Below are 24723 nucleotides of genomic sequence, written 5' to 3'. Positions count from 1 at the left end.
CCGATGCTCATGGGTATATAAAAGAAGGCTAGATCCCTGGATGGAGCAATCTGAAACAAACAGTGCCTCTGTTTGAGGGAGGAACACAGAAATGGCTTTGATTTATCCACGGCCCATAAGTTTGGCAGGATTTAAATTCACAAGATCAGAGGTCAAAACAAGGATGCATGGTTGGTAGTTACAGTTTGTGAGGTCAACAGTAAAATGAGGTGGAATGTGAGTTCCCACAATTGGCTTTTGTCTCTTCTTTCTCAATTATACCCATAGAACAGAACTAGAAGTGGCATCGTGTATTTCTTCTTTATGTTCACATGTTTCTGAGAATGTAATTTTTCAATAATGAGATTATTGTCAAGACAGAAAAAAAAAATCAGGAAAGGAGCAATTTGAATAGTCAAATGGGAGACACAGACGCTGCACAGCCCTCTCTTGTTGTATCTTGCCTGCTACCCCCCTCCCATCATCGCTTCTCTTCCTGCCAAATCATTTCCACCAAATCCGTTTTGATACGACATCACAGCGCCCCACAAAGTGAAGATAATCCTTGACATTTTTATCATTCACCCCCCTTTTATTTAGTCTGCGCTCTGCTTGCCTGTCTTGTTTGCTGATAAAATCTGCCAGCCGATGCAAGCCTTGGCGGATCACACATCAAAAAGGTCCATTTCTCCCCGGAGGGTGACGAAGTGTCAAAATAATATTCCTCTGTGTGCTCTGGGTGGCAGCCTAATTTAAAAACTTCATTTGATGATTGTAGCCATTTACATGTCGTTCCTGGCATGTCTGAAACCCCTCCTATTCTGATTTACTACATGACAAAATAATTGTAATGAAAAATAAGTTAAAAAGATAATTAGCAATAAAAGATGAAAGTTTGTTTGATAGTGATATGAATGAATAAGAGTGGTCCAAAAGCAAGTTGTTATTGTGCACAGGTTGGGAGTCAAAGAACTGTAAAAGCCCATTTCTGACAAGAAGATTGAAAAAATAATAGTAAAAATAAAAAGAACATAACAGAAAAAAGATCGAAAAGAAAAATAAAAACAGAAAATTTAAAAAAAGAAAATATCTTATACTAAAACTAGTGGTGCTGTATGGGGGTCCACAGGTGTCAAGTACATCATTGAAGCATTCTATTAATATGTAATTGTACACTGAAAACACAAATTGATAAAATAGTTTACAGATGAATACATTAATTAATATTGGATCGTTAATCCATCAATAAAGGGAATAAATTATTACATATTTTATTAATTGATATTTAAATTGTCAATAAAAATGTTTATTAGAATTTACTAATTAAAATATTCCAAAAAATACAAAAAATTACAAAGAAATTACAAAAAAAGGGGGCATAAAACAACCAATAACTACAAAAATTAAGAATAGGTTAATTGATACTTTAATAAATAATGGAATTTCACAATTAATTTGAAAATTTGACTTTTGAATAGCTGAATTCATAAATTTAAGTACAACAGTACAGGTTTTCATCAAGAAATTGTAAAGGTAATTTCTTTGTCCTTTTTCCTTTTACCAATTATTTACCAAAACTAGTAAAACAATATAAATTTGAGATGTTACAAGCTCTCTGATTGGCTAGAAAGGTAAAAATTTGGACTTACCGTATGTATTTTTATTTTTTGTCAGGCATAATGTTTAATCTTTATTTTCCTGGCGAGAATTGGCTTCCATATGTAACAGATGACAGATTTAATAAAGTGGAAATGGTTGGACACTTTGATGCATATAACGTTGTTGAGTACATTTCAGTGCGTGAAGAACTGCGTGACTTACTGTATGTTGCACTACTGTGATCCATTGAGATTGGCGAGATTTACACAACAGTAATTCTCCTTGGCTCAAGCCTCAATAAAATATATGTGATTGTGCAGATAGACTATAACACACTGTGACAAAGCGTACAGTGAGATATGACATAGAGAAGAGCTGGGGGGTAAAAAGCCAAAGATATGTGGCCAAAAAGCCACTCAGATCCTCAGTTATGACATTCTGACTTTATGATTAATCTCATCTGTCCATGTTAATACAAAAAAGTCCCTTTATCTTTGAAAATATTATAGTTTTTTCCTGTGGTCACTGTTTTCCAACATTCGGGGCTTTCCTGTAATAAGGCACAAATTTTTCCCAACTGGTTCAGAGGAATGAGCTGCCCTGGCCAGGCCATGGTTTTGATTTTAACTGCAGCGAGCACAAACACTATAAATTTACAGTCACAAGAGAGAGTTTTTTAATAGGCACTCAACTTTGCAAAGACAATAACTCTCTCAGTCTTACTTTCTCTCCCTAAAATGCTCCCACTGTTTGCTGAGGTAGCTGAGGCAGCTGGCAGTGCTCAGTACTCGGTCTGACAAGGTGCTTTGAAATACCAATCACCGAGTTTATACAACAGGGAGGACTCGTAAATGTGTCGAGCGGGGAAATATACAATGCCATACTTCAATTTTTTCTGGTAAAGAAGGAGAGTTATGGTCTCAGCAGTGTGTACATCATACAGGTGATATAATATACGCTCAGACTTGTTCTGAAACCCATTTATCATTACGACAGTAGAGGAAAGTGCTTTTTGTTCTGTTATCCTCATGACAATCCCCTGTAACCACTCGCCAACACCACCTACATGTATGCACAAACACATATACATGTACACGGATACATGAGACACTGCAAACTCACACAGTCTGGATGTGGCCATGCTGTGTGTAATTTACAGCACCATTTGGCAGGACATGAGGAGAAAAACAGCACTTTTACCCACAAATAACACTATAAATTGTAGTCTTTTTTATCTGATGTGTCAGGCCTCTCACTGCTAGCCAGTTGACTTTTTTTGATGGAGATGACAAGCAAGTTTTCAGCTGTAGCTAGCTAGCTAATTAACATTAGTTCCGTGAGTTGATTTATAGCCTGATGCTTCTGCGGCTGACTCGTTTTAAAATGATAACCCCATGAAAGAGTCTTAAATATGCACTTCAGGCGTATACGATATAATAGTAAAAGACTGAAGTTAAATCTACATGTCTTAGGTAAGACGTCATGTCTGGATGCTTCTTTAAGAAAAACCAGTGGGTGGATGGAAACTCAAGCGTTGTTGTTGAGCCTCAGTATTTCCTTTCTAGCTTATGGCGTTTACAATAATAACAATAGCAGATTTGTTGGTCAAAATTTTAAGCAACTTTTGGAAACAGTGGATTTTTGATTTCATATAGAGGTAATGGATGTATTAAGAGAGTAGAATGTGGTGCCAAGTTTTCCAAGTGGTCACGTGTGGTACTGCTAAAAAAAAAAAAAAATCCCCTGCAGCCCAAAAAGCATTTTCCCCACAGAACGCTGAAGAGACGTCTATGAAACTGTTGACAGGATACCTAAAACTGCAAGTAAGGTCAATTATTACTCTTTGCTTTATGAATACTTAATCCATGAAGGTTTTATATTTGAAAAACTTTCCTCAAGCGTAGAAAAGCAATTTTAAAATTTGTGATCTCATCCCGATGTAAAGACTATGGGCCAAGTGGGAACTTGTGGGAACAGGAACTGGAGAAACACATCTTTGCAGAGGCGCATCTTCAGGGCCACACAACACGTAAGCAAACCCAGAAGCTGGAAACCTTTTTGGCTTATGCGCCAGGTGAGCCTTGCCTCTCATTTCTAGGCAGCAAGTGTTGATGTTTTGACTTTAAAAACCCATGAATCTTAACCCCATTAGTCTTAAACATGCACTTAATTGCTGTGTACATGATAGAATCCTAAAAAACTGAAGCTAAGCTACATGTCCTAGGCAAGACGTCAATGGTCTGTTTGCTAACTATAGAAAAACAAACTTGGATAAGCAACTCATAGATTTGTACTTTAGTAGGTTATGTTTCCCTTTTACTAGAGAAAAGAGTTTTGAGAATGAGGACTATAGTTTTGTAAATGTTACACCATCTTGAATAAGGTAAGTTTGGTTGCCGGTTTATCCAAATCCAATGCAGAGAAGAGATGCTAACATTCTCCTAAACTGTGATATAATAGCATCTCAGCTTCCACACAGTTGGGGAATACATGGCTTTTTTAACATGAACTTTAACCACACAAAATAATTTTAAGTACTGTAACACTACTTATGCTTCTGGCCTTTGTAGCTAGCTTACTTACGACTAGTAAGCTAGTCATGCTAATGTTTGTAGCTTATACTTACATTTGTAGCTTATCCTGCACTCACACATTGTTGGGAAGAATAGAAAAACCTCCAGTTATTCACTTATTGTTCCAAGATGGTTACTGGTTGCTGTCACATAATTTAAATAGCCTAAATTAGCTTTACTTGCTGTGTTATGTATTCGGAGCGTCTGTTATGTATTTGGGGCAACTTAACAAGTGAAACCAGAGACAAACAAACTCTGTATAGTTCCTTTTAAATATGTTGATTTGATTGTTTTAGTGTTCAGAATTATTTATATGTAACTGCCAGGTGTTATTCACCCACTAAATAACACCTTAAAGTGTAATATTTTTACCAGATGTGTCCCTAAGCATAAGTTATCAATGCCTCTGCCAATGAGCAGAGGAAGAAAATAACTGAGTCAACATCCCATGCGGATATGAGGAACAGAGAGCGAGTGGGAGTGAAACAGCAGGAACGTGAGCACTGGAAAAAGAGTAATCCATACTTCAAAGATATCAAGAGTAATCTGTATTTATGATTCTGTGGAAAATCATGACATTATCTCACCCTCTAAAGTTTGCTGTACATTTCAAGCTGGAGGGGAAACTGTCCTACTTCAGCAGAAATCTGAGGTCAGCGCAGAAAATATTTCACGGCTTGTCAGACCTCTCTGCACATGGTGAGTAATGTTCAACATGACACCGTAATGCTTGTTCAGGTGAAAAACGGTTCCCTCCGCAACTTTCTAGGGCAGCGGTAATAATATTCCATCCAGGGTGGGGGTGTGTGTGAAATATGGCGCTACTTCACATTCATGTATTCATCCTGGAGAGATAAATTAGACCCCAGACATTTCAATCTAACTTCCTAAATAGAGCACTTTGTCATCACAAACTAAAGGGGAGGTATGCTGGGTGATCAACAGAATAATTCATGACTCCTTTACATTTTGCACATTAGGAAGCGATGCACCGGGTGACACGGATACACGTGACAGTCAGAATTAACCGTAAAACATACTGTAAATAATCACCAGGCACAACAAGAAGACAAAATGTTAATATGAAATAATTCTTCTCCCTCTTACTGCAGCCGAGCAGTAACATGAACTCCATCTTTTATCTTGATCTCTGCAGTCAAATATCGTGCATAAAATAAATTAGATTGGTGCAGCTGGGTGAGGATCATTTGTTTGAAGTGACATGGCTGATGGGCGTTGATTTACTTACACAATAATGGCCTTTTAATTGAGCTCTTCCGTCCTTTGTAACATCAAAGCCTGACAAGTGGTTTGACAACAGCGCTTTTCTCTTCCGCCTCTGTGACTGACAGGCATAATATGGCCACCCCTCATCCCTCTCCGCTTCCTTCAACTGTCACACAAGCTTGAAACCGGACACCTTTTGCCTCAGGGACGTACTGCAAAGTATGTCCAACAGAATTTGAAATTAAAGTGGTTATCCCTTTAGAAAATGCAGACCTCCTGTGGGGCGGTTTGATTTTATTCGGCTCTACATCAGAGAAACTGTGCAACATGCATGCTCTGGAGTTGATTTATTTGCAAAGACAGAAATACAAATAAAGAAAGCAATCTCATTTACCACCTTCCAGTGTTGCCATAGTCTGTTAAACCACAAGTCAAGTGTTGTGACAGACTTTGTCTGCTTTGTTGGCATGTCTTGAGGGAGAGCAGAGGAGGCGTGCGGTGTGTGCTGAGCGATGACAGATGTGGGATGAACGCTGAAATGCATCTTCCGTTCTGTAATGGTGTGTTTTGGGTTGAAATGGTTGCTGCTGACCGGTGATTTTGTGGCTCCGCGCACGCACAACGCAGCCTATGTTTGGTGTAGCTAACATTTGGGTTTCTAAATGGTGCGTGGATTCATTCCTGACATTTAAGAATGAGGGTTGTGTGCAGGGTTAAATAAATAAAGTCGTCAAAGTGAGGAGAATGTCACTGCTTCCTCTTGCATTCTTTCTTTTTCTTTCCTGCTGTTGCTCTGTTTAAATAACCCACATGGTTTTCTATCAAAGTAACTTATTGAACAGGGTGAATCAATGCGTGACATGGATCCTGGTTCAGCGCTCTGTAACAGCTAACTGCTTCTTCTTTGATTTTATAGACAGGTTCAGGATTAATGGGGATCCAGTGGGAAAGCAATTGACTCCTGTGTTGCCCTCTTTCTCATTATTAATACACAGAATCTGTACGGAATACGCAATGGATCTAAGAGGACACGTTTATCACTTTGATTTCATAGCATGTGTGACATTGAAGGCATTCCTTTATTCATATGGGACACTGCAGTCTTGTGAAAAGATTAATACATACATTTTTGAAGGTGACGGGTAACAAAATAAAAAAAAATACACAAAAGAGTACCTGTGCACTGCTAAATTATTCTCAAATCGTCTTTCATTTCTTATGGACATGACAATGTTTTTACCATGATGGGTCTTCAGGTAAAAAGTAGAAGTAAAAGCAATCATGTCCATGGGGAATTAAAGAAGATTTGGGAATAATTTTAGCAGTGTTTCGTTCTTTGGTATATCATGTGCTGCACACAGATTCATGCAGTTTTAAGGGTTCTTTAGACTGAGCTTCTTCTCTTTTTTTTTTAATGTTTGTCTGTCTCTTTCAGTAGCTTGTGAAAATGCTTTAATACACCTTGCCAGATCATAAAGACAGTGTAGTTCCAGTTGTACTACTGAATTTTTAATTTCCACATTTCTTCTTTTGGGGGTTTGTTGTTGTCCTCCAAGATTTCTTAGACTACAGTCTTTATAAACTTATTATATGTATCACATGAAGAAATGCCACTTGTGATTTATCTCTTCCTCTATTCCTCTGTTCAGCAACACAAAGGTAATTAAAGGCTGACTTCCCTTAATGAGTGATGTTTTCCTCAAATTTTAGTCAATGTCATGGGTATCTCAATGAGCACATAAGTAAGAGGAGCAATCCATAATCTTGCCTGCTATCATTGACCTTTGGCCTCAAAATCTTCTTGAATGTTCTCTTTGTGCTTTGAACTTAACCATCTCCAAAAATATAGACAGTCTTCACAAAAATGATCTGGATTTCCTCAATCTTTACCAGGAAGAACATTTTATTTGATTAGTTTTATGTTCTCAGTAAAGATGAGTTGTCATATACACAAATCTGTCATCCAAACCCTTTCAAAAACTCTTAGAGTGATTCTCCCAGACCATGTGAGTGAGATGGACATCCGTTTTTAGATAAATCTGTGGCATAAGTCCTGACAAATGTGATAAGCCTGGCCTCTTTGCATCTGTTCAAGTGTTTCAAACAGATGGGAGATCAATGGTAAATGATTGCCTAGCTACTGTGTGGAGTGAAGGCTACAGGGAGCAATACAAAGGTTTGTTTAGTGTCTCCAGGGCTGTGCAGTCGCAATCAATTTCCGTGCACCAGTCAAGAAAAGGTGCAGCAGATTTCTCAAATACCCCGCAGAGTAAAAGTAAAACATACTTTTTGCACCAATGCAAAAATAGTGGATGTCAATCAGTCTTAATGTAAAGGATACACTGTAGTACAGACAGCATTTTTAATGGTGGATCATAAATGGTTGTGTTTTAGATAGAAGAGGATCCAACTGACCAGTCGCTAAGCTCCGCCTCCCTTTGTTACTGTTGCTACACTCGTCAAGCCTCCCATTTTGGCACGCCACATATGCAGTTCATGATAACGATGGCAGATCTGTTGCTAAATTTCATAGTAATTGTTTGAAACAATGGATCCTTGATTTCAGATAGAGCTAGACAAACACAGGCCTCTCACTTCCAGCCAGCAACTGTCCAGTTTTGTGGATCTGAAATGACAACAGTTGCTAGTTTTTTGCAGCTAATGGCTAGCTAGCTGCCTAATTAAAATTACTTGGTGGATAACTTTGTCCCTGGCTGACATGTTTTAAATGAGAAACTCATAAAAGTCAAGTATGCACTTGATGGTTGCATAAATGATATAACGCTAAAAGCCTGAGGCTAAAGCTAGGCAAGATGTCAGCATCTTGTTTGCTCACAAGACAGATTTATTTAGAGGAACAGATTTATGCTTTATTACTCTTAATTTCAAATAGTAGATTATGTTTCACTTTTATGGGTTTGGCAAACATAGCAAGGAGTTTGGCTGAGGTTGCTGGAGTGTAAATGTCCCCAAATCCAACACAGAGCTCTACATACTAACGTTCTCCTGTAAAAACTGTAAAATAGTGGCATCTTGGCTCCCACACAGCAGGGCTTAACAAGACTTTTTCTAACATTAACCGTAACATGCATACGTACATTTGCAGTATGGGCACATTATTCAAAGATAGCTGTTGCTGGTCTTTGTAGTAACACAATTTAAGTAGTCTAAATGAGTTTTATATACAGTGTATATTTAGAAATAAGCTGAATTGATTGTATTTGTGTTAATATTAGATTTTATTTAGATCAGTATTACTGTACACAACCCAAGATGTATGTTTTTGGACAAAGTTTACATCATGTAATACTAAAATGTTGTTAAATCTTGTCCTGGAGGCCACACATGCCTTGCAGGAGAGCCTTTATTCTCAGAATATTAGGAAGTTAGAAATTTTATTTCAATAGAAAGCTGCATTAACGCAATGTATATATAGCCTTAAAAACTGAGTACACAGTAGCCAGCAGGCAGCTCTGAGCTTTTGGAATAAGATCCTCTACAAAAAGCCAAATCTAGAGGGGTGTGAAAAAAACATCTTTGATGTCAGATGAAATTTCACTGAACAGCAATGTACAATCTGATTGCAGGCTGGCGTCCTCTGGCAGCCTGATCTCTCTGGATCGTTCCACCCACAGGACATGCAAAATGCATCTGTGCTGCTGAGAAAGTGTGTGGTTTGTGTGTATGTGTGCGTTCTTGTCTGTGTGTGTACAAAAAAGCTGAAAAAACTTTACTTAAATATTTGAGGGAAAATTGATGGGACAGGTGGACAGACTTGACCGTTAAACAAATTTTAGGCATTTAGAAGATGGATGTATGAATGATGCTGTGAATGAGATAAGCAGATGTTTAACAGACTGTTATTAAATTACAATTTTTCATTTCATACTTATGTGAGAAAGTATGTGCCTTATATTTTTTTTTCCATGATCATTAGACGTCTCCTTGTGTTTCTCACCATCATGTGTAAGAACTCTGAGAATTTGTGATACAGAAACTGGAAATGTGTTAATTCACACTAAAAATCACTGGGTTAAAATTTTACCCAGTTGGGGTCAATATAGCAGCAAAACAATACTGTGTTTTAGTGTTATTTTTAATTTTACTGTTGGGTTATTTACTCAAACTAAAGCTTGTTATAATCTACTCTACTCTTTTTAAACTTACATGTCACTATTTGTTATTGATTGTTGATAACTTGAGTATCTTTTGAATATCATTTGCACATTGTTTTGTACTAGAAACAGTCAAATTGTGACAGTTTTAAGCTTGTTGTGTGTAACACTAGGTCAATAGATTGCCACTAGGTAAAGTTAACCCAGTGTTGTATTTGTGCTATATTGAGCCAAACTGGGTAAAATTTTAACGCAGTAATTTTTAGTGTGTAATCATGCTAAAGTTGTGTGCATGAGGCTCTAGGAGCGATACTTGGTATGTAACGAGTTTGGAAGGTGATATCTGTTTCTTTAGCCCTTCAAAAACCAAAATCATGAGAGTAATATTGTAAGGAATGGATTAAACAGTGTTTGTCTTCTCTAACGTGAGCTGCAAACGTTAGCATGTCTGGCTAACTAGCTTACCATCTACAGTAGTAACCAGTAACAAGCAGTAACAAGTTCAAAATTCTTAAAATTACATCTACTCTGGCTTCCTCATTGAAAAATCCATAATCTATGAATATGCAAATATCTTTAGGGACAGTTTTAAAAAAAAAAGCGTATCTACGATTGTCATGTTTACTGTTGCCATGATGATGAAGGTTGCCTAATTTTACGGAAGTAGTAACTTTTATCCACATAACGTTTCAAATGATCATTTTAACCCAAACCATGATCTTTCCCTAACCCTAACCAAGTGGTTTTTGTGCGTAAACCTAACCAGACCATGTTCATCATTCTCCTTGTACAAATGCAGATGCGCTTCAAACCCGGCGAGGCAAGAATAATTTGAAGCGGATCCCGGTATGTTTGCCATTGCTAGCACGTGCAGAGTCAGGCACTACTCTGCTGAATAAAGTGCACATGTGCCAGAGTTTCGCAAATCTAGGGTTACCATCTAGACACGACCTGCTAGTAGGTGAACACCTTTAACTCAGATCTAAAGTGAGCACAGAGAAACTTTTCCCCTTCAGCAGATGATTGTGAAAACAGCCTTCTAGGCTCCATTTACTAATCTGACATGCCAGATGGTTTGTTACACAGAACCATCTGAGAAGTCGTCCTGGGAACCTGTTTGGAAAAGGGCAGGCACTTTCAAAAAATACTTGGCAGGTGATTGGATGAACCATCTGTCTATCACCGTCTTACCTTGTGAGACAGCTGGATTCGCAAGATCATGAAAGAATCCTCACAGGACACTGATTGATGTTGATCTGATTCTCATCTTTGCCCACATTGTGATTGGATCTCAATATGCAAATTAGCCAAGCGGAGCTGGCGGACTTATCAATAATCAGCTATGTCCCAGGTAAAGGAAACTGCTGCCGCAAACGGACGTCATTCACTTTATTGGGAGGGAAGACTTCTTGCTACTGCGACTATCTGTAGCGTTTAATGGCCTTGCTTTAGCCCACAGGAAGAGGCAGCGCTAGGTGACATTTCAGCTTCTTGTGAATGTGGTCACGCTGCATTGCATTTACGTATGTGAGTCTTACCACCTACATATGTGGTCTGGCTGATCCGATCGCTTAATGCCTTCTGAGTGCATTTACGCCTGACAATAAGATGTGTTTTTCCTTCTTCAGATAATGTATCCAGGTACAGATTGTATGTTAATGCCAGGTGTAAAGGGGGTACTAGTGTCAAACACATATACAGTATAATTCTGCACAGTGAAGCTCAAACATCCAAGAACAATAAGCAAAACACATTTTAAAGCTTCACATTTAGTCTCATTTTAGAATCAAATTCCATAAAGTGCAGTTAGGACACAGCTGGTGTTTAAAATCCTATAGATGTCTCACTATTCGGTTCTGCAGGTTTACTAAATGCCACATCAAAGAGAAAAATAAATACACTTTCAGTCAGATTCTTCGCCTTTTAACACAGTACAAACACCACTTAAGATGCTGCCGTACTGGGAGTCTTTAAGACCAGTTCTAGTCTATCTCTCAGATTTGGTTCCATTGTTTAGCTCTGTGTGTGCCCCTTTGATTATGTTTTTAAGATAAGAGGACAAGAGGAAACCCGTCTTGAATTAAGCAACAACAGGAAATAGTAATCACTCACAGATACTGTGCCCCAGCCTGTTATTGACCAACTTCAAGGCAAGTCATGAAAAGTTTAAGAAAAGAGTCCTATTGTTTATTGTGGCAGTATTCTCAGTATTTGACCTCCGTCGGCTTCTCTTTTGCGCTCCCTCCTTTTGTCTCAGTCTTTCATCTCTCCTCACATAAACCTTTCTCCTGCTAATACTCCTCATCCGAAAAAAGGTCAACACTTGCACGCTGAGTCGCTTTGAGTTTTGAAACTAAGAACTCAGGAAGAAACAGTGTTTACAGTCAGTGTAAATGGGTTAATGCGGCTAAGCTAACCATCCTCCTGAGAAGAGTTTATGTGTTCAACACTTATCAACTTTGGTATAAAAGGACGAACATATGATTATGAAAGCAACCTTAACAATCAAACACAAATATGTTTGATCATGATTGTAGCGTATTACACATCGTTTTATTTGGGTTACTGGATACAGAAAATAAATCATATAACTAGCATGGGCTCACTGTTTGAATCTGTGGTTTAGCAGAGATGAATGACCACTGATATCTGATAATCTGATACAAACAATAGTTGGACATGGTTTATTAATTCACTCCAGCGTTGCTATGCAAAAGGGACAAACAAGAGAAAAACAAGATTTTGACCTGCACATAACACTACTAGAGATTAGTTTAAGGTACAAGTTAGACTGTAACAGTAAATCAGTGATGAATCCAGAGTTTTATCATCCAACCATTTTTTTAAGGCGTTTTAGCTTCTTTCAGCTCATTCTTTTGGTTTGCTGGCCCGCATCAATACTATTTTTGTTCACTGTTTTCAGCAAATAAAGCCCTAACAAACCCACTACACTTACCCAGCACCAAAACCACATACAGATAAGGTTCATAGTAGAGCTTTTAGCTGCTAAAGCAACACATTTTTACCTCAAGAGTTGGTGGAGACCAAACTGGCGTTTAAAGGAGAGTGAATATTAGGCTTACATTCATTAGGTGTCCATAAACACAACTCCAAATGAATGTTAATGCTGCTTAATATCTGCTGGATGTGTGAAAAGACAACTGCTTAGGATTTCCCCAAGGACATTGGTTAGCGGAGGTGGTAAACAGTTGCCTCACTCATTAAATACGGCTCCTTTCCCCCGAGGCTTAATATTATATTCCATAAAAATGTAATTCCTCTAATGCTAGTGGAGGTGCTCTTCATTTCAAGTGAGGTGGGATGCCTTGACTATAAAGTCCTGTGCTTGCAAAGACGTTTGCCATCTCAACTTTACAAGGTGATAATACGTTAGTGTCGTATTTACAGCTTGTTGCACTGCCCCCAAGTGGCCAAAACATAAATTATTTGCTGATTTAAAGATGTACAGTTACTGGAAATTGCCACTAAACCAGCATTGGTATATTGAATGACTGGTATGTTTAAGATGCATTTATACTTTGCCCCCAATGACTGTACCAATGTTAGATAATTTCAGTTTTATTGACTTTATTCATTATGTTTTTATCTTGGGAGAATTTAATAAACCTTATCAGCGCCCTTTTTCTATTTGTGGCCGTATGTTCTAGGATGATACATTCTTAAACGTCTTGCCAGTCTGACTTTCTCCTCAGTTGGCTCCTTGGTGCCATTGAGACTATTGAACATTTTACACAAACACTAATGCTTTTAGATACACATCTACACTTCCATGTAAGAAAAGAAACCAATTTTACTTTACACGTCTGCAAAAGAAGCATTTGTAAATGATTTGCAGAGGCAGATACATTTGTTTATTTATTTTGTTGTTTTTTTCATTGCTTATCTACTTTATAGATCTGTGTCTATACTGTAGCGGAGCAACACCTGATAAGGCAAACCGACGCTCCTGCTGTTTCTGTCTCCTCGACAGTGGTGCGGGCTGTGACCTTGTTTCCTGATGAGACGGTGCTCCCACTCCCTGCTTCTTATCACAAATGGGACATTGATGGATGGCTGTGAGTGGCTGTTCTGCTGCTCAGGGCATGAGGTCAAGGCGACAGTTACTTTAACCGAACATGTTTTTTTTTAAACAGTGACCTAATGCTGATTTTAGATAGTCAACAAGGCCAGTAACGATTGTGAAAAAGAGAATTTTCATAAAGAACTGCATGTAGGTTGTTGTTTTTGGAGTTGTGAAAAAAAGTGCTTTTACATAAGTATTAATTCATTACCCTTTCTTTATATTTGGTTTTTAACCATTGCTTTTGAAGATTAAGGAGGACCCTGCAAGATATGTACAAATATCCGTCAGCTAATTCACATTATGCAGCCTTTTGCCCACAGGTTATGAGGGATTAGGGATGATTTCGCACTCAATTGAGGCTGCAAAGGATTCAAAGAATCAAAGCTCCTCAGACTCAGACTATTTTGGGCTGCTCCTAATAGTCCTTGTCAGCTGTAATTTTTAAGTACTTTAACCAATTCATTGTATAATTAGGTTAACAAAATTAGCTCATTGCAAAGTCAGTCAGCAGGCGGTAATGCAATAAAGTTATTAACATTCCAGATTTATAGAACCATTAATGTAGAGGCGATCTGTCTTTATCACATTTAAGTTTTTCTGGTAAAAATGGCACAAGTGAATAAAAGAAAATAGACTCTAGTGTTATTAATATGTGACATCTATACTTCAAATATGCTCCGAGCAAAAGCCGGGAGACAAATGATCTGTCACTCCACATGTCAAAATTAAAAGACCACCTGAATGTTTTAAAGGTGCAGTGTGGAGAATTTAGTGGCGTCTAGCAGAACGGACTTGGCAGAAATGGAATATAATATTCATAAGTATGTTTTAATTTGTGTATAATCACCTGAAAATAAGAATTATTGTGTTTTTGTTTCCTTAGAATGAGCCCTTTATATCTACATATGGAGCATGTTGCACCGCCATGTTTCTACAGTAGCCCAGAACGGACAAACCAAACACTGGCTCTAGAGAGGGCCTTTCACGTTTTTGGTGAGTGTCATGGCCACTGTAGGTTCTCATACATGCTTGGGAGGGGAGGTGTGAGTAATAATGAAAACACATTTTCAGAGTAGCATTCAGCATTTCTACAGCTCATGATAGTTGTACAGCTGTGTGTGAATAGCTGCCTGACATATTGCTATTTGACAAGTTGCCAAATTGTTATGATGGTGGTACTATTCAACATGACACGATGCGGGGAACCTTGCAAACACATGTGGGAACTTTAGAATGAAGTATTTAGGAAATGTGTGACCCATCTGGTTTGTGCATCTGTCAACTACTTTCATATCCTTTTCAGTTTGTTCTGAGACTTACACAGTGCAAAAGAACATACTGTACACTTCATGCATGTAATGTGCTAATGGAACAGTGAAAGAAGTAGGTTGCATAACATGTAACATATAATTGCAATAACTGTTCAAAATTCACCCAATGTTTTGCTGCTTAAACCATGACTCACCACTTACATATGTGTATTCATCAGAAAAATATGGTTAGATGAACTATCTGGTACCAAAATGTTGCTGGTTCTCATTTGGTGTTTAAAAGGTAAATTAATACTAAATACCTGCTGTGACATCAGTGATGAAGGAAAAGTTTATAGAAACTTTATTAAAACAGACTTAAGAAATCCCCTTTTTTTTAATTAAAGGGCAGAAGGTTGATTTTGTTTGGTATTTTACTTTTGGTACACGTGTCAGTAATGATAGTTATCAATACCAAACTGAAAAGTACTGACACCTACATAGACATATATATAGAGAGAGAGATTCAAGAACATTCTTCTACACAGGATATTGGTATTATTATCCACTCTAGCGATGTGGATCTAGTGTCTGTCGGTCGGTCGGTCCACCATTTTGGTTCAGACTGAAATATCTCAACAACTATTAGTTGTATTGTCCTGAAATTGTGTACCTATATTCATGGTATCCAGAGGATAAGGCCTATTGACAGCAGTGCTCCCCTTACTTCTTCTCTTGCTCCACCATGAGGTTCATATTTTTCATTTTCAGTGAAATGTCTCAGCAACTATTGCATGCATTGCCATAGATGTTCATGTTCACCCCATTTCAATGACTTTTGAGATCAACCGGCTTTTCATCAAACGCTCTCATCAGGTAAACATTTCAATTTGTCCAATACTTTGGTTAATGACCAAATACCTGCAGAATAAATTACCTTCCCACGAGCCTTGGCGGTAGCACTTTACTTTAAGAACATCTATTTAGCATTTATAAGTAGTATATAAACATTTCGTAAATGTTCATAACACACTATAATGTAGTTGTAAGCAGATATGAGGATTTAAAGCATTTAGTCCTAATGGACAGTATTTGTCAACAATTATCCAATGAAGACATATTTTGTATTATTACAACTGTGTTTTACTATGTTGCCATACATTATCTTTATACACTATCATCCACTTATGGGTGCCCACTAACAACAACATTAAAGTGTGTTATAAACCGTTTATTGGCTGTTTACATACTGCTCATAAATGCTAAATAGGAGTACTGCCCCAGTTATACTATGTGTTTAGTGCTGATTAGCAATGGTAAGCAAGCTAACACGCTAAACTAAGATGGTGAACATGGGAAACATTACACCTGCTAAACATCAGCATGTTAACATTGTCATTGTGAGTATGTTGATGTTGGCATTTAGTTCAAAGCACATCTGTCCCTCAGTGCAGCCTCACAGAGCTGCTAGCATAGCTGTACTCCTAATCTTGGTATATACAAAGTCTCAAGCACTACTCCAAAATATTCCACGAGTGTTGGAATCTACTAACTTAAACAGCCAAAGATGGAAGAGAACATGCCTGAAGATGCATGAACCCATCATCAAGATCAAACCATATCTAACCAAAACAACACAAGCTACTAATTAGATAAATACAGTTGCAATCATCAGTATATAAACTGCCTCAACTTGCTAAAATTGTGTATACATGGAAACAGCTGCATAGCAAGAAGTTTTAACTCCTCCAGAACTACACCCCAAGCCATAACAGAGCCACCATGACCCTTTGCTGTGAAAAACAAGCAGCTGGACTAGTGGAGTGTTTGCCCTGCATGTACTCATCTGCTTGTTGACAGCAAAGTGAAGGGTGACTCATGTGACCATTTTTCCGCCGCTCACTAGACCACTGACTTTGCTCTATGCACCATTACACTCACAAAAGAGCATTTTTAGTTTTAATAAGGAGTTTATGCACCGCATGCCTTAGTTTCATGAGCTCAAAATTACCCAATTCCCCATCTGAAGTTTTTTTTTTTTTTTTTTTTTAACAAGGTTAGTTTTCCACATATTCATGATTGTGTGGTTTCATTTCAATTAACCTTTAGGTTTAAATAGGCACATAATGCATGGTCATATGTCAAATATTTAATGTTCAACATCTTAAAACTGCACTCTGAGATTTAACCTTTCGATTCAACGCTCATGATTTAACCATCTGGACAGTAAAACTTTGGCTTACAGATAAATTTAACCAGAATTTTAAGGCATATAATTTTCCAGTTTGTGAAAATCATTCAACCTGATGAATATCCCACTAAAATAAATGCATTATTTGTTGGAATTCTTTTGCTGGTTGTGTAAACTTAAATTAAACTTAACATATTGGAACGTTACGTAATTGTATAAAGATAAATGAGCAGGTTTGTTTCTGTGAAGAAACCTGGAACAATCATTCATGATGTAAATAATGGCCAAAACACCCAACGACCACAGTGTTATTGGTTGACCTTTTCTCATGCCATACAGATGTGAAAGACTTGGAAAATATAAGGTTGATGTAATCAGGGTAAATATCCTAAATGCTTACTGCCAATTTTTCGAGATTGTTTATAACAGTATTTAATTTCTGTTGATATGAGCATAAATTAGTGATCCTATAAAGCCCATTTCTGCCAATTTAAAAAGAAGAGACTGTTTTACATTTTGAAGTGTTTTTCCACGTATGACTTAGTATCTTATGAGATTGTGTATGTAATTTTGTACTTTTCATAATTATGAGATAGTATAATTTAGATATTTTATCATAATTATAAGCTTTTTCATAATAATAAGTGTAATTATGAGATTGTATATTGTAAATATTTGAAAGTTTCTCATAATGAAAAGGCAAGGCGAGTTCATTTGTATAGCACATTTCAACAACAAGGCAAATCAAAGTGCTTTACATAGAACATAAAAGGCATCAAGGCAGAATGTAAAAACAATGCAGGGCAAAATAAAAAGACATTTAAATAGAATAAAAAAGTGTTAAATTGGAAATAAAAATGAGCTAAAATAGAATAAGACAGATAAAACAGGAGAGTACAAGTTACAGTGTAAGATATTAATCAAAAGCCTCAAATTTGATTTTTAAAAAAGGCTGCAGCAAACAGAAAAGTCTTCAGCCTTGATTTAAAAGAACTGAGAGTTGGATCAGACCTGCAGTTTTCTGGGAAATTGTTCCAGATATGTGGAGCATAAAAACTGAACGCTGCTTCTCCATGTTTAGTTTTGACGTTGGGGACAGAAAGCAGACCTGTCCCAGACGACCTGAGAGGTCTGGATGATTCATAACGTAGCAAAAGATCAGAAATGTAATGTATTTTCAGTGCTTTATAAACCAAGAGCAGTATTTTAAGGTCAATTATTTGACAGACAGGAAGCCAGTGTAAAGATGTGAGAACTGGAGTGATATGATCCACTCTCTGAATCAGCTGCAGCTGTCTGATCGATTTTTTAGGGAGATCTGTAAAGACACCGTTACAGTAGTCGAGTCTACTGAAGATAAACGCATGGACAAGTTTTTCCAAATCCTGCTGAGATATAATTCCTTTAATCCTTGATATATTCTTCAGGTGATAGTTGGCTGACTTTGTACTTGTCTTAAAGTGGCTGTTAGTATTCAGGTCTGAGTCCGTGACTTAACCAAGATTTCTGGCTTGCTTTGTGGTTTTTAACATTATCGATCGAAGCTGAGCGCTGAATTTTAATCGTTCTTCCTCGTCTCCAAAAACAATTACTTCAGTTTTATCTTTGTTTAACTGAGGAAAATTCGGACACATCCAGGCGTTGATTTGTTCAGTGCGCTTACTCATTGCTTGTGTTGGACCGTAGTCAACTGGCGATATGGTTTATGTAAATTTGTGTGTCGTCTGCATAATTATGGTAACAAATTTAGAGTATACTATCTCATAATTATACTATCACTTGACATAGTGTAATTATGAGATAGTATATATAATTGTATATTTTTCATAATAATCAAAAGTATACACTCATAATACATTTTCTAATAATTACGATATACAATCTCAGAATGATACAATCTCATAAGATAGTATTATTATGAGAAACTACTCTCTGTTATGAGGTAAGTCATAATTATGAGATCATATTTTAGAATTGTGAGGGGAAAAATATAAAATATAATAATAATATAATAATAAAATATAAATTTTTAAAAAATAAGCTGATGGATTTTTTTTTTTCAGGTGGCGTTAATGGGCTTCCATACTTAGTGATCCAGCTATTGCAGTAAAATCATAACTCAGAGGCATAAATGAGATAACCTACCATATGTCGTCTGGTTATCAGTATGTTTTTATGCCAGCAGACCATGAGGACACTTTAACCAGTGACATATAAAAGGGATGTTTTTAACTGAAGCATCAACATTAAAGCTCAAATGTTGAGGCTCTGCTAAAGTGCACATATAGTACATCACATAAAGACAATGAGAAAATTGTAATTCTCTTATAAACATGTTTTCTCAAAAGACTTCAGTGGCAGAAAGTAGTAAGTTAAGTATTATGTCCTGGTAAGTCAAAGGAGTGGAGAGTTGGAGGAGGACGTAGCTGCGCCTTTTACGCACGTCGTCCCGCCCTCCTCATTACCGATGCGGCCACCCAGCGGCCGGCGGCTGCTTCACTTTGAAGTCTGCCTGTTGTGATCAGAGAGCTGCTGAAGTCCGGACGGAAGACACGCAGAGGGAGATCTCCTCTGAACGCTTGGACTCTATAAAGTGCACTCTTCTCTTTTATCGCCTTTTACAGAAGAGCCACTGTTCCCAGTTTTACCTTCTGCGATTAAACACGGTGGACTTTTATATTTTGGACACATTTTGAAAAAATATTTATTGGAGTAGGAGCCGCAGGAGATGAAGATGCTTTTAACTGGCTTCTCCGTCCTTCGGGACATGTAAGGACGTCCTGCTCTGTGTTTTTTTTTTCGGGGGGGAGTCATAACCGGTGTGTCTGCATGGATTACAACAGTTAAAACATTAAATGCGTCACCTTTAAACTCCATTTTTTTTTGGACGAAAAGTAACGCACATCCAAAAGCGCTGCGCCCACTCTCCAATGAAATATCTCCCCACGGAGTCAGCCGCGGATCGGATCGAGCTCAGTGAGACCAGTGCCAGTAAAAAACCTCGTCCCGGTGCTGTGGTCTCTTTGTTGACCCCTCTGGACCCAATTCGGCAGGCGAAGCGGCTTCCACTCCGAGTTATCAAGATGTTGACTGCGCACACTGGACACTTGCTACACCCGGAGTATTTACAGCCTTTGACGTCCGTACCAGTGAGCATCGAGGTATTTTACACCATATTGTATTAATATAATTTACACAACACTAGCTGCAGTGGGGTGAAAATGTTAAAGATAGCTTTTAATGTGCTGCTCTGTAATTAGTTATGACAGAAAACAACCAGTTCAAATGAGTCAGTAGTGGAGAGATACGCATGATAAATATTCCCATCGTATATCTTTGACCTCACATTTAACTTTGACCGTAAGAACCAAGTGATGAAATATGTTCCCTGAAACAACAAACAAAAGCATGAATCATGATAACCCAGTCAAGTGATGACAACTCAGTTATATGTTTGAACTGGAGCTGAAACGATTAGTCTGTTAATATATTACTCATCGACAGAAAATCCATTTAAAAATCCAAACATTTACTGCCGTGAGCTGCTTAAATGTGAGAATTTACTGCTGGTCTTTGCCAAATATGACAAACTTAACTACATATTTTTGAGGTTAAACACTGTTGGTGACAAAACAAATCATTTGAAGACATCCCCTAAGTTCTAGGGAAAGTGAATTGAATTTTTCACCATTTTTTTAGATTTATAAAGAAAAGGAAAATTATCCTCAAATTAGTTTATAGTGAAAATAATTGTTAGTGGCAGCCCTAGTTTGAGTAACATTAATACAGACAGTTTACAGACAGGCTGATGGCCACAGAGGACTTGTTTTTGTCAGGGACCTTCATCATTTTTCTGCTTGAAAGCTAAACTGTCTCTTGGCACGATACAGATCTAATCACAATCTATATTTTTTTTGTAGCTGGATGCCAAGAAGAGTCCGCTGGCCCTGCTGGCGCAGACCTGCTCTCAAATTGGTAAACCAGACCCTCCGTCCTCCTCCAAGCTGGGCTCCTCCTGCAGCCAGGGGGACAAGGAGTCCAGCAGTCGGTCATCCGTCTCCAGCTTGAAGCTCGGGGAGCACCGCCCCTCCCTGGAGGACAAATCTAGCTTCAAACCTTACAATAAAGGCAGCGGAGACTGTCGCAGAGACGGAGTCACCAGCAGCAGCTCCAACGGCAGCAGTGATAAAGTCGGGTTCAGGGTGCCCAGCAATAATATTACCACTAATGGAAATTCAACCAATGGCCAGCAGTCTTATCCGCCCCACGCTGCCTCACCCATCTCCAGAGCTAGCAGCAGCACCCCACCAGGACACACACAGCAGCAGCAGCAGCAGCAGCAGCAGCCTCACAAACAGAGCCAGTCCTCCCCTGGTGGACAGCCCACGTCACACTCCCAGACCCCGAACGGAGAGAGCGTGCACGAGCAGGGCAGTCCCACCAGCACGAGCAGCAGCAATAACAGCCATTCCAAAAAAGACACTGAAGTGAGCAAGGTGAACTCGGACAGCCCTCGCCTCGCAAACTCCAGCCACGTTCGAGCCAGCACAAACTGCAGTAACGGCAGCTCTGACGGTGGCTCCAACCACGAGGCAGGTAAAGCAGAGTCTGCCCAGCCGAGCCTCGGCCCTGGACATATTACACCCCTCTCTCCTTATAAGACAAGCCAACCGCTCTTCCCCCTGCCCTCCTCTAATATGGGCTACCACGGGTCTGTAGTGGGGGCCTACGCGGGCTACCCGTCTCAGTTTGTTCCTGGGCTGGACCCGACCAAGTCGAGCCTCAGCGTGGGAAGCATGGGAGTTCCAGGAAAGCACCCGAGCTCCAGCCCTCTCACGGGTGCCTCCCCTCCTTCCTTCATGCAGGGTTTATGCAGGGACCCCTACTGTCTCAGCTATCCGAGTGTATCCCACCTCGGCGGGAGCAACTGCAACTCCTGCATCCACGACCCTTCCTCCAACCTCAAATCAAGCTTCCCGTTGGTGTACCCCTCCCACCCTCTCCACTCCCTCCACCCCAGCTCTCTGTCATCCAGCGTGTCCTCCTCCCTGTCCCATCCCCTCTACTCGTACGGCTTCATGCTCCCGAGCGACCCCCTGCCTCACGCGTGCAACTGGGTCTCGGCCGGGGGGCCGTGCGACAAACGCTTCGCCACTTCAGATGAGCTCCTGGCTCACCTGCGCACGCATACGGCCCTGCCTGTAGGAATGGACAGTAAGCTGCTCTCTGTTTCCTCCTCTGGACCTGCCTCCTGTCACCTTCACCTCCCTCACCAGAGCAGCCCAGGCTCCATGCCCAGCTCGCTCTCCCTCAGAGCTCCCCACAGCCTGGGTTTAGCTCGCTATCACCCCTACAGTAAGGTCCATCTGCCCCCTGGACCCTCCTCCATCTCCCTGCACTCTCTGCCCACCACAGGCCCATACTACCCTCATTACGCTCTCTACAGTCAAAGACTTGGATCTGCATCTGCTCTGGGCTACCAGTGATACATCATCTACTTAGATGTTTAAAGGAATAGTTTGACATTTTGGGAAATATGCTTTTTTTTTTTGGGTGGAGAGTCAGATGAGAAGATTTAAACCACTCTCATATAAATCTGTTATATATAAGGATCAAGCAAGAAGCTGGTTAGCTTAGCTTAGCATGAAGACTTGAATCAGAGGGGAACAGCTAGCCTGGTTCTATGAAGGTAGCAAAATTTGCCTACAAGCATCTCTAAAGCTTGCAAATTAACACATCTTGTTGGTTTAATCCACGCAAAAAAAAGCGTAAAAATGACAATAAGCCATTTTGTGGGGGACTAGTTGCTAGGCAACCTGTGGCAACTGCCAGCCAAGATATAATGCAGCACATTACCCCTCAGAAAACGGTGGATAAGCCTATTGTCGTTGTGTTTGTTCGGATTGAACAAATGAAAGAGGAGAAGGTAGGCCGATTCTGTTACCACTGGGCAGAGCAAGGCTAGCTGTTTCCCTCTGTTTCAATTCTTTATGCTAAGCTAAGCTAACCATCTTCTGGCTGTAGACGTATAACAGACATGAGATAGGTATTAATCTTCTCATCTCATTTTCAGCTAGAAAGTGACAAAGTATATTCCCCAAAATGTCAAACTACACCTTTAAGTTAGTACTTAATTACAGCAAGTTGCTGCTTTTTCTGACTTAAGACTGGATTCAAGTGGAACTAGGATGGTAGCGCGAGTCCTGGATTTTGCCTTGAAAGCGTCTTCACACTTGCTTTAACACATTATAAACGAGATTCAGTGTTCCTCTTCAGACTGAGGACCACCGCTAGAGATCAGAGGACACACGTGTGGCTCTTGCATGTCTGCACACAGCTCGGATACTTCCGCAACAGACGCCCTCAGATGACTTTTTTGTCACCCCATGGGTTCGGCAAATCGACGGTCGGGAACGCAGCGTAACAGCAGCTCTCGGTCGTTCACAGGGTTCTCGCTGCGAATGACGATGATGATGATTTAGTGCAGGAAAACGTAGTGTGGCAGGGAAGGCAATAAGCTGAAGTCGTGGGCTGATGTAAGTCTGGCCACTGTCGCTTTCTCCCCGCAAGAGATGCATGTAAGCTCGACACAGCATACACACTTACAGTTTATACAGCCCCATGGTTTGTGATGATTTGTTTTGGTTCTTTATGCTTTGTTTATTCCTACTGAGAAGATGTATTTATTTTATACTGGGAATCTGGCTTTCATGTTTACCATATAAATCTATTCTCATTTTACAGTCCTCTGAGCAGACATGTGGAAAGCCAGATGACAGATGTTGAATATGTTGAATGTTGAAATCACATCTCTCTCTCTCTCTCTCTCTCTTTCTTCCTCTCTCTCTCTGAACTCCTCAGCGTTTTGATCTCTTTTTTTTTTAAATTTCACAGCAAATCAATAAAAATGAGATGTGATATTTTTTGTAAAATTGGAACACCATGTTCCAGTGAAAGGGGAGGTCATATTTTGTTAAATAAATCAAAGTGAAGATGTATATTCTGTTCTGTCTTCATTTGTCGGTTGTTTTTTTTTTACACCAGAAAAGCAGCTTGAATGTAAATATATATATATGTTGCAGTTCCCTGTTCAGGTAGACAAAGAGCTCACACTGAAGAAAGGTCAGTCTCTGCTCAAAGGATATTAACATCAAGTGACCATTCTTTTCTTTTTTTTAATCTTTATTAGTTTCTACACAGCTTCATGCGTCTCTGTACTGTCAGTCCATCAGATTTTAATGATCATCTCAGGTTCATCGAGGTCAATCTGTTGAAATTCTTCACAGCATTTTTCCCTTCTCTCCCACTTCATCCAGTGTAGAGAGGCGGTAGCGGTTCCCCTGTTGGAAATCATTCTCACACAAACACAGTCTGAAGTATTTACAAGTGATATTTCTCAATTAATACAGTTAAAACAACATAAGTAGATCTTTATAAATATGACTTTTTTACAACCGGTAAACAGGAAATATGTCCTAAAATTAATAGAACTTCAAAGGACAGGTTTACAATTTTTCAAGTTTGTCCTAAAACAACAGTCAGGAGCTGAAATCAACACTGACATGTGTTTTTCTTGCTGTAAGCATCCCTCCTGTTCATACTGACCATTAGAAGATCCCTTCATAATACACTGTCATTGTAAGTGATGGGGGGACAAAATCCCTCCTTCTGTGCCAAAATGTATTTAAAAGTTTATCTGAAGCCA

General features: G+C 39.1%; 1 protein-coding gene across 9 annotated transcripts; it reads left to right on the top strand.

The window, feature by feature from the left end:
* The first annotated feature begins 3341 nt into the window (after positions 1–3341).
* On the top strand, positions 3342–24016 carry LOC121885554 (zinc finger protein 703-like). 9 transcript variants are annotated; one of them, XM_042395125.1, is made up of 3 exons: positions 3342–3406; positions 3524–3652; positions 20939–24016. In XM_042395125.1, exons 2-3 carry the CDS (start codon positions 3527–3529, stop codon positions 22502–22504), a joined length of 1692 nt encoding a protein of 563 aa, XP_042251059.1. In that variant the 5' UTR covers positions 3342–3406; positions 3524–3526; the 3' UTR covers positions 22505–24016. The 9 variants fall into 9 exon arrangements, with proteins under 9 accessions (XP_042251059.1, XP_042251058.1, XP_042251065.1 ...); XM_042395124.1 differs by having other exon boundaries at positions 3354–3401; XM_042395131.1 differs by lacking the exon at positions 3342–3406 and adding an exon at positions 4748–4850 and having other exon boundaries at positions 3554–3607.
* Positions 24017–24723: the final 707 nt, after the last annotated feature.

This window comes from Thunnus maccoyii, chromosome 19 (genome assembly GCF_910596095.1).
Source record: "Thunnus maccoyii chromosome 19, fThuMac1.1, whole genome shotgun sequence".
NCBI lineage: Eukaryota > Metazoa > Chordata > Actinopteri > Scombriformes > Scombridae > Thunnus > Thunnus maccoyii.
This window is presented reverse-complemented; position numbering and strand designations above follow the sequence as displayed.